We start from the raw sequence: 10,238 nt of genomic DNA, 5'->3' as shown, positions 1-10,238 counted from the left end.
CCAGTGTATTGGTCTTTAGATAACAAGGGGAGATCTCAAAATACAACAAATACGAAATTACTATCTAGTTGTTTGCATGGGTACTGAAACGAACGTGGGATAATTTTATCCCATCTTACCTTATTTCATGTAACAGGTATATGATGAATATATATTTTTAATAACAAAATTTGCATTAAAAATATATTAACAGAAAGCAGTGTTCTTGGTGTTATAATGGGAAAAGCAAGAGGTGCTGACTGAACTTCTCAACCGAAAATGCAATGAGGGTGTTTGTTTATATGATTGTGTTGATCCTTTTTGGTTATGGAAAAAGTGACAACCAACAAACAATAGGTCAGCCATGCGTATAAATTATCCACAAAGAATAAAATTAAACTAAGGATTTTGCAAAAAGTTTTAATATCAATTTTAAATCAGTTGCATTTCAAAAGAAAAAGGATCAATAGGCACATTAACGTAAGTAAAATTCAAGTCACAAATTGATGTTCGTAGTTGCAAAGAACTACGCAAGGTTAACTCCCGATTCCCCCTACATTTATAATCATTTAATTCAATTCTGATGACTTTATCCATGGCCATAACAGTTTTGTTTAATACAAAGAACAGTTCGAAGGTAATTGATTAATTATTCTAATTCCAGTGCTAAATAGTAAAATATTCCTACTTCCAACTCTTGAAATAAGGGGGTGGTGGTGGTTAGACGATATTTTCCACTGAAATCGAGCTAGTTGGCTTATAATACAGCATCATCACATTCTGAGATATTATTGGATATGAATAAATGTTTCTTAAGTCTTCTGTTATGTTTTATGCGTATGAAATTAAGCATATATTAGTAAATTATTATGTTTCAGTTGTAAAGCACTGAGGAATTACTGAAAAAATAAGCATTTTTGTTGTTTTTTCTATAAAAACATATGTTGCCCCAACCCCGAAACACAAAATGTTTTTATATGAATTTGTGAAATGACAGTCCTTATTACCCGTAAAAAGGAATTTATGTTTCACTGGGGGAAAGATGTTATAAAAATATTTCCGTTTTTACCAAAATTTTGGGGTTATCGCTCGTTGTTTTCCTAAAGAAGTAAGTATTTGTTCTATGAAAATCCATATAAATATCAATATAGATATTAAAAATCATTCAAATATCTTAACATTTTGAAAATTGACTTGGAGGTAGGCGGAAGAACAATACTATCTTTCGCACTTCTTTTGATAAAATAACATATCTGGACAGGGAAGAGCTAAATATATAAGTTGATGTAACCTCTATCTGATTAATTAAATCATCATTTCGTAACCTCTATAGTCGTAATAATGACGTTATTTGCAACTACAAACCTAACATTGGATCGTATTTGCCTGACATGTTTCATATCAGTTGATTTGCCTGTGTACTTATATTATAAAATTTGACTACGGAATTTTCCGTGTACGTAATCAATACATATAGGACTCATCATGGGCAAGGCAGGTTTGACCAGTTAACAAGGGATGCTTACTCCTCCTAGGCACCTGATTCCATTTTTAGAGATTTGGGGGGCGGGGTCCCTACGAACGAACGCCCTGTGTACAAATTTGTATATTGTTTGTAGAGTACTTGAGATCGACCACTCTTTGTTATTGTTTTCTTTTCTTTCTATTTTCTTTAGGTGCTTAATTATGAAAAGCCAAATTAAAGTCAGTGACTTTCCTTTCCTAGAATAATAAAACATACTAGCTGGTACCTTAAAGCACTGACGTTCGTTACTTTGGTTGAAGATTATCACTTCCGTTATAATTTCAAGGCTTAAGCTTACATGAAATTTTACTGTGATCAAAAATTGGTATTAATTAAGTTCAGAGAAAGGAGGACATTTAGAAGAACAGCAATTTGTATTCATAAGTGTAGTTTAGGGCTCTAGGCTATAACAGATGATCGATATTATTATAATTCATATAATATTATTAAAAAAACAGAATTGGTGAAAGAAATCAAAAAAAAAAAAAAACATCTGTACTCTCATATTTTTAAAACAGAGAAGTGAATTTATAATTGTGGGATTTTCTGTTTTGGTTAAGTATAAATTCATTGTCATGAAGCATATCTACAAATTGTTGGTCATTAACATATTATTCCAGTCAGCTAACACAAGATGTACAACATTGCCGTGTTAGGGGCAGGCATCATTGGCGTGTCAACAGCTCTGAACATACAGAAGCAGCTTCCATCAGCTAGGGTAAAAATTATCTCGGAAAAATTCGGCCAGGAAACGACAAGTTGGGGCGCTGGAGGATTGTTCCGACCCAGCACCAAGTATATTGGAGGAGTTCCAGAAGAGAAAATACGGTAAGTTAAAAACTAGAGATACTGTGAGCAATTAGTTCACTAAATGATGCCCCCACCTCCCATATGAATAGATTGGCAGTGATCATGTTTTGCTATGGGAAATCCAAAATATGTGTTGGATCCAAAAGTCAAATAGTAGGTGCAAAATGGCAATATGTAATATAGATTCTTTGAAAGTCTCACCAAATTTCATTCCGTTGTATGAGAAGAGTTGCGGATAAGAAATGGGTATCAGATTACTATACCCGTCGCGTCATGTGTTTTCGTGGTATATACGTTTTCGTGGTATTTTTTTATTTTTAGCGGGGAATGACGTCATATTTGCTATTAATAAAGGGGAACCCTGGGGTAAAAAAAAAATTTGAAATGCGTAGAAAAATATGCTGATAAGAAATTTATGTATACTACTAAGTATTAAGAAATTAAGTTTTTTTTTTGCAGCAAATGGTCACGAACAGGATGGGAGTTTTATTCCTCACTAGCTGTGTCCGACAAGGCCAAGGAGGCCGGAATGCAGATTGTCACCGGTTATGTACTTAGTCAGACTAAAGTGATGGTACGTACAGATTGTCAATGGTTATATGTCGCCTGACTGACGCAGTGGTTATATATCGTCTGCTCTAGAGTCGCGAAGTAAGGAGTTGAATCCAGTCCTTCGGATGAGACCGTATAAATCGAGGTCCCGTGTCGCAGAAGGTGCTGGCACGAAAAAGATCCCTCTCTGCCATGGCCCTTAGTGCTGAGCATAGGACAAAATTTGCAGCTCTCCACCAGCAAGTGGTGGCGTCTCCATCTGAGTGAAAAATTCTCGAGAGTGACGTTAAACGATAAACAAACAATCAATCAGTTATTGATTACATGTGTGTTATACTTAGTCCAACTAAAGTGGAGGTACGTTTAGATTGTCAGTGGTTAAATATTTAGACTGACAAAAGTGGAGTGTAGACAATTAACAGTTACATACTTAGTCAGACAAAAGTAGAGGTACTTTTAGATTTTCAGTGGTTACTCACTTAGTCAGTACCGTAGTGCAAGTAAATACCGTTTATGCAAATGATAAAATGAAACGAGATTTTATATCATATATAGTACAATCATAAAGCATAACATTTATTTCAAAATATTATTGTTATCGAAAAAAAGGAACATAGTATTTCATTTTTTTAAAAATTACAATACAATAGCAGGTATTATTTGACTTTTTAAATCAGTAAAATATGCTTGTAGAATAAATGAACCAATAAATTTTCAATAACTATATATTAGATACAATATAAAAAGTGGCACTCGTTGTAAAATGATATTAGTACAAGATTTGGTGATATCAGTTCTTAAATTGCTTTTTCTCAAAGCGAAATCTTGCATAATTTTTAAAGATTCACAGCAGAATTATTTTTGTTTTAGGTTGTTTAGGTCTCCATCTGAGTGAAAAATTCTCGAGAGTGACGTTAAACAATAAACAATCAATCAATCAGTTATTGGTTACATGTGTGTATATACTTAGTCCAACTAAAGTGGAGGTACATTTAGATTGTCAGTGGTTAAATATTTAGACTGACAAAAGTGGAGTGTAGACAATTAACAGTTACATACTTAGTCAGACAAAAGTAGAGGTACTTTTAGATTTTCAGTGGTTACTCACTTAGTCAGAAAAAATGGAGACACATTTATTTTGTCATTTAGTAATACTTAGACAAAAGTGGAGGTACAGTGTACGTTTAGTTTGTCATTGGTTAATTGCATACTTAGACAAAAGTGGAGGTACGCAGAGATTGTCAGTGGTAAGATTGTCAGTTATTTTATCAAATAAAAGTGGAGGTATACATACAGATGGTCAATGCGTTACACGCTTAGACAAAAGTCGAGACACGAAAAGATAGTCATTGTTTAAACAGATTGTACTTGGTCAGTCAAATGTGGAATTAGGTACACTCATAAATAGATGGTGATTGAATGTTTTCTCATTATGGTAAATTTTTGCCCTTTCCGCTCCCCATGACGATCAACCAAAAGTTGAAGTAGGTATACTTGAGCACATGAATGTTCACGTATAATTTGAATATGTTCAACTGAAACATTTACCAAGTTCAATTTCTTCGTCAAAAAAGGTTAAGGTACAAAATCTTATACAAAATGTTTGTAGACACTCAGAAAGTCGTTTGTTGTATAATATTTTGTCAAACAAAAGATTAGGTATATAGACTCAGTAATAATTGCTAGTTATACATTTAGAAAAACAAAAATTAAGGTAAATGGGGCTCTCAAATAACATTCATACTTTACAGTCATACCAAAACATGGATTGATTGATTGTATGTTGTTTAACCGTCCCTCGAAAAAAAATTTCACTCAAATGGAGACGCCCCACTTGCTGATGGAAAGCTGCAAATTTTGTCCTATGTACTCGGCACTCAGGACTATTGAGCAGTGAAGGGTCTTTTTTTACCAGCACTTCCTGCGACACGGGACCTCGGTTTATACGGTCTCATCCGAAGGACCGATCTCTTACGTCTTACAGTGGGACCAAAACATGGAAGAAAACATTAAAGATCTATTTCAAAATTATCCAAAGAAAAAAATACCCACAGAATATCTAGACACGACAACGTTTTGGCTAATAGACCTTTGTGTCAATTGCTTACCATAACACATTATCTGCATTGATTTCTAAAATATACATGATTTCTTTTCTAGAATCCAGTATATAAAGATGTTGTGTACAGTTTTCACGAACTGAGCACAGAGTCAAAGCTAAAACTGGGCTTTGGCCATTACAAGTGAGAAAATAATACATTTCTGTGGAATTTGCTTTAGTTGCTGTTAATCCAGTTAAATGGTCTTTACCTCACAATACTTTTCTTATTTTAGTTACGCCTACATAGTTACTACAGTTATTGCAACAGTCAAAGACTATCTACCATGGTTATTTGAGAGGTAAAACTTACCAAATTATCCCATAATTTTATATCCATTTAAGTTTGTTTTGACATTAATGGTTGTTTGATTACAAAAGACATGGCATGTTATCAGTGAACGATCTTGAATTGCATTTAATTATAACTAGGTTTAAAGAAAACGGGGGTCAAACAGAACAGAGGCGGATCGATGATTTGAATGAAGTAAGTACTACTATGAATTTGAAAATAATATACAAATTGGCGTTCTGGAAAATTTTATGCTCAAATAAAAAAAATGACAATACAAAATGCGCCTATTTATGTCACCAATTAAAGTCCTGTGTAGGAAATGCCGGAAGAAGGGTAGGAGAATACTTGCAGTCTCTATGCATTTCAAGGTCATTGCACACTCACTTCCTTAGTATAAATGGCTTATTGTATATGATATAAAACACATGTAAAGATAACAGATAAAAAATTACGAACATGAAGAAACGGTTATTAAATGCTATTGTATCAACATTCGAATACAGAAAGTACTGAGTATTTTCAAAGTGACAAAGTTTTTATTCAACCAAAGTTTTATTTAACAAAAGATTTCACTTTCATCGGAATAAATACATGTATAATATGCACATGCATGTGAAAATATGTCCCAGTGTGTTATAAAGTTTAAGAAATTGTCACTCTCTAGGCTCGAGTTCACAAGATAAGTCTATAAACTGCATTATATTAAATGTTATTGTAGCAAAATTCCAATACAGAAAGCACTTTTAAAGATTAACTTAAGGTTTTTTACACAACGATTTACTTTCATCGGGTCGTTTTTTTGTTTTTTTTGTTTTTTAATGGGAGTTTTTTTTGTTCTTCTATGTCAAACCCAAAATATTTGTTAGTCAAAATGTAATATAGGAGGTGCACAATGGCAATATGTAATAAAGATCTCTTCTGAAAGTTTCATCAAATTTCATTCAGTGGTATGAGAGGAGTTGATTAATGAGTTTTTATCCTAATCACTTTGAATTGTAAAATAATTTTCACATGGATCACCTCCTCACAATGTCATGGTTTTTTGACTTCATAACTCCACGTTTTCAAGCGGGGGATGTAACAAAAACCTTGACATTGTGAGAATGAATTGACCACTGTTCTTTATTAACTTAACCCCTTTCACTTTTCAGCTGGTTGGTATGTACGATATTGTCGTCAACTGTACTGGTTTCGGAAGTCGCACTCTGTTTGGGGACAAGTCAATATTTCCTGTTCGTGGACAGTTACTCAGGGTAAATAATATAATGAGATATTAATTATCAATATAGGTAATTTAATCAATTTTAATTTTAAAACACCACCAGCACCACCACATCCAAATATAAATAATTATTAATTTTAAAAATAGATATTTTAAATCTCAACCATATGTAATATATTTCATTTTGCAGACAATTAAGATTCAAAATTGCATTTTTTAAATAGATAAATGCTCGTTTAATTCTAAAGTATGTTAATGAATTTTAATTAAAACATTTAAACAAACTTGCAGGAAGTGCAAGTTATAGGTTCAAATGATTTCAATTGAAAGAAGATACATGTACAGATATTTATAACACATATTTTCCTTTTATTAACATGTTTTAGGTTAAAGCACCATGGATAAAGAATTTTGTATATACAGAAGACGATGCCTACCTTATTCCAAAGTAAATATTTTAGATAAAATGAATTGTGTATAATTAATTTTCTTAGCTTAATAATTACTCGAGTTTATAAATGTATATGTTGTATATAATTATGTATATTTACGGACTTGAATAAATTGATTTTAGTGGTGATTTACTGGTTGTTGGAGGTTGTCGACAGGAGAACAATTTTAATCTTAATATAGAAAGCAAGGACCGGGAAGGGATCTTAGAAAGATGCTTTAAGATATTTCCAGCTTTAAAGGTAATATGCACTATTCTTTTTAATTATCAATTAAATAAGCAGATATAAAAGTTTGCGGAGAAAAGATTTATGCAAATTTATGTAAAATAATAAAAATGATAAATCAATCTAGAAAATTCAACTACTTATAAAATAACAGGAATACACAAAGGTAAATAATTTAATACAAATTCGATTGAAAGTTGACCTTTTTTATTAAACTCTATAAATGTGTAATTCATATTTAATGTAGTTTATTTTAGAGCTTTTGCCTTGATTGTCATGATTATTTCTTTCAACTACAGGGAGCAAAGATTGATCACGAGTGGGTAGGACTTCGTCCAACACGTTTTCCCATTCGTATTGAGAAAGAAGTTATACAGCTTAAAAAGGGACCTTTAAAAGCAAGTCTCACTTTTTCCCTTTCTCACACACAACAGTATTCTTAGGAAATAATGATTCTTGGTTCAAACACATATTCATGTTTTAACCCTACTTCTACCCCAGTTGGAGGTTACTCTTTCTCAAAGACAAACAGATCGGAAAGCGCTAAATAGACATTTAGTATTTAGTATTGTTGTTATTTCAAAATTTAGAAGAAATGTACAATCAACTTTCTAAAACTAACAAGCACCATTCACAAACCCTTGGAATAAATGCAGATGACATTTCCAACACGTGCTTTTAATTTTCACATATTCAATTGCTGACAAACTTGACAGTATGTTTCAAATAATGTTTATACAAATAAAATCAAAATTAACTTTAGATTGAAATTGATCAGAAATTGTTTTGAAATACAAAACTTAATGTGACAATAATTCCAAAGCATAATACTTTAAACATTATTGAACACCATTTTTCAAACTTTATGTAAATGTATGTACAACCCTAATGTACCGTAGTGCAAGTAAATATGCAAATGATAAAATGAAACGAGATTTTGTATCATATATAGTACAATCATAAAACATAACATTTATTTTAAAATATTATTATTATCGAAAAAAAGGAACATAGTAATTCATTTTTTAAAAAATTACAATACAATAGCAGGTATTATTTGACTTTTTAAATCAGTAAAATATGCTTGTAGAATAAAAGAACCAATAAATTTTCAATAACTATATATTAAATGCAATATAAAAAGTGGCACTCTTAAGCTTTGTAAAATGATACATGTATTAGTACAAGATTTGATGATATCAGTTATTAATTTGCTTTTTTTCAAAGGGAAATCTTGCATAATTTTTAAAGATTCACAGCAGAATTATTTTTGTTTTAGGTTGTTCATAATTATGGACATGGTGCTAATGGAATTTCAATGAGTTGGGGCACCAGCATAGATGCTGCTGAGCTAGTCAAAGAGGCATTGCTTGGTTCAAAACTATGATGCTGTATTTTCCTTGAGTTGGGAACAGCAAATAGTTACTTCAGGACTAGTCAAAGTCATTGCCTTCATAAAATGTTTTTTTTTAATTTTTACTTCTGATGTTGATTGAATATATGGAAGTTTATTGTTGTTTATAAAAACATGTTAAACAATTAACTTTTCCAGATATGGACATGTACAGTGCTACAACTTCATTATGTATATTCTATTTTTCTCTGTGTATAATTATGTGATAAAACCAATTTCTTCTGCCTTATTTTGAAATTCATTATTTGATAATCAATTCAAAGTTTTCCCCATATAGTGGCAAATATAGAAACTAATTTTAATTGTGATTTTATGTATATTTGAATTTGTTTCATACAATAGAATCCGTTGTTTTAAGTAGTTTTGATACAATTTAATAAAATGTACTTAACTTATAATATTATACATTGCTTAATAAAATGCAGGATTTAATTATTAATTTTTAATTAATGTTCAATGTTTCTCGATTGAAATAACAGAAAAAACATTTTTTGTTTCCTTATCAACAGAACTTCTATGCCTGTAGATATACTGGGCCTCGGGAAATGACAAAGTTTCTAGTAGTTATGCGAAATTTACTTTTTAATTAATTAAATAAATAAGGATGAAAATTACAAGTCATACATAAAGATGCTAAATGGCTCCATCTTACTCAACATCAAAAATCAGCTGTAAACAATACTTATACGATATGACATGTACAAACTATTCTTATTTCATTGTAAATTTATTAAAATTAAAGCAAATAAAGAACGCTTTCCATGATCATTAAAAGTTTACTTTTATGGTATATCAAGCGTTGTAATATTCGACCCCCCCCCCTCCCCAAAATTTTTTTCCTCTTGAATTGTATAATTTTTAGTATGTTTTGAATTATTTTCCATGTCCATTTATTTTCCATTTGTATTACTATTATATCATTCATTTTTTTAAAATTCAAATTCATAATATCCCATTTATATTGTATATTTTAAAATTTGCATTATATGTATATTTAATATATATGTTTTTCATTTATATTCTATTATTTTCCATTTATATATTTTTTTTCCGGGAAAATGAAAAATTGTAAGGATGAATAATTATACAGTGAAAATGGAAAAATTATACAAAGGAAATGGAAAATAATCAAGTACAAATGGAAATAAAACAGTACAAATGAAAAATTATGCAGTGCAATAGGAAAATGATAGGATGCAAAAACATAATAAATGAAAATGAAAATTAATCCATTCCACTTATGAAAAAATATACAATACAAATAGAAAATTAAAATAATTAAAATTATACAATACAAATAAAAAAATATATAATAAAAAGGCAATGTACATGCACTAAATACAACTGAAATATATAGAGTATAAATAAAAATATGCATTGTAAATAAAATTAATTATACAAATAGAAAATTATACAATACAAATATAGATAACACAGCATAAGTAGAAGTTTATATAAATTAAATGGAAAATTATACAATACAAAGGGCAAGATAGCCTAAGACCCCTTTTTGTCCTCTGGTTTGGGGTGTCTTTTAGAATGATACAACAGTATATATATAAGAACCTGAACACATTTTTTATTAATGTTTGGTTTTATCACTCACAGATGTCCACAATTTTCGATTTTTCCAATTTTTATGCAAAATATCATTCATTTTCCATCA

General features: G+C 30.6%; 1 protein-coding gene across 1 annotated transcript; it reads left to right on the top strand.

Annotated features, from left to right (window-relative positions):
* The first annotated feature begins 1,977 nt into the window (after positions 1-1,977).
* LOC134246397 (D-aspartate oxidase-like) lies at positions 1,978-9,394 on the top strand. Its single transcript, XM_062728761.1, has 10 exons — positions 1,978-2,332; positions 2,774-2,888; positions 5,027-5,109; positions 5,201-5,266; positions 5,397-5,451; positions 6,411-6,512; positions 6,868-6,929; positions 7,056-7,173; positions 7,458-7,556; positions 8,438-9,394. The coding sequence occupies exons 1-10, from the start codon at positions 2,139-2,141 to the stop codon at positions 8,543-8,545; spliced, it is 1,002 nt and encodes a 333-aa protein (XP_062584745.1). The 5' UTR covers positions 1,978-2,138; the 3' UTR covers positions 8,546-9,394.
* Positions 9,395-10,238: the final 844 nt, after the last annotated feature.

The sequence above is a fragment of the Saccostrea cucullata genome, unplaced genomic scaffold, assembly GCF_032062105.1.
Source record: "Saccostrea cucullata isolate Sc308-1 unplaced genomic scaffold, CSIRO_AGI_Scuc_v1 ctg2062, whole genome shotgun sequence".
Classification (NCBI taxonomy): Eukaryota; Metazoa; Mollusca; class Bivalvia; order Ostreida; family Ostreidae; genus Saccostrea; species Saccostrea cuccullata.
Note: the sequence above shows the minus strand (reverse complement) of the source record. Positions and strands in the feature narration are given on the sequence as shown.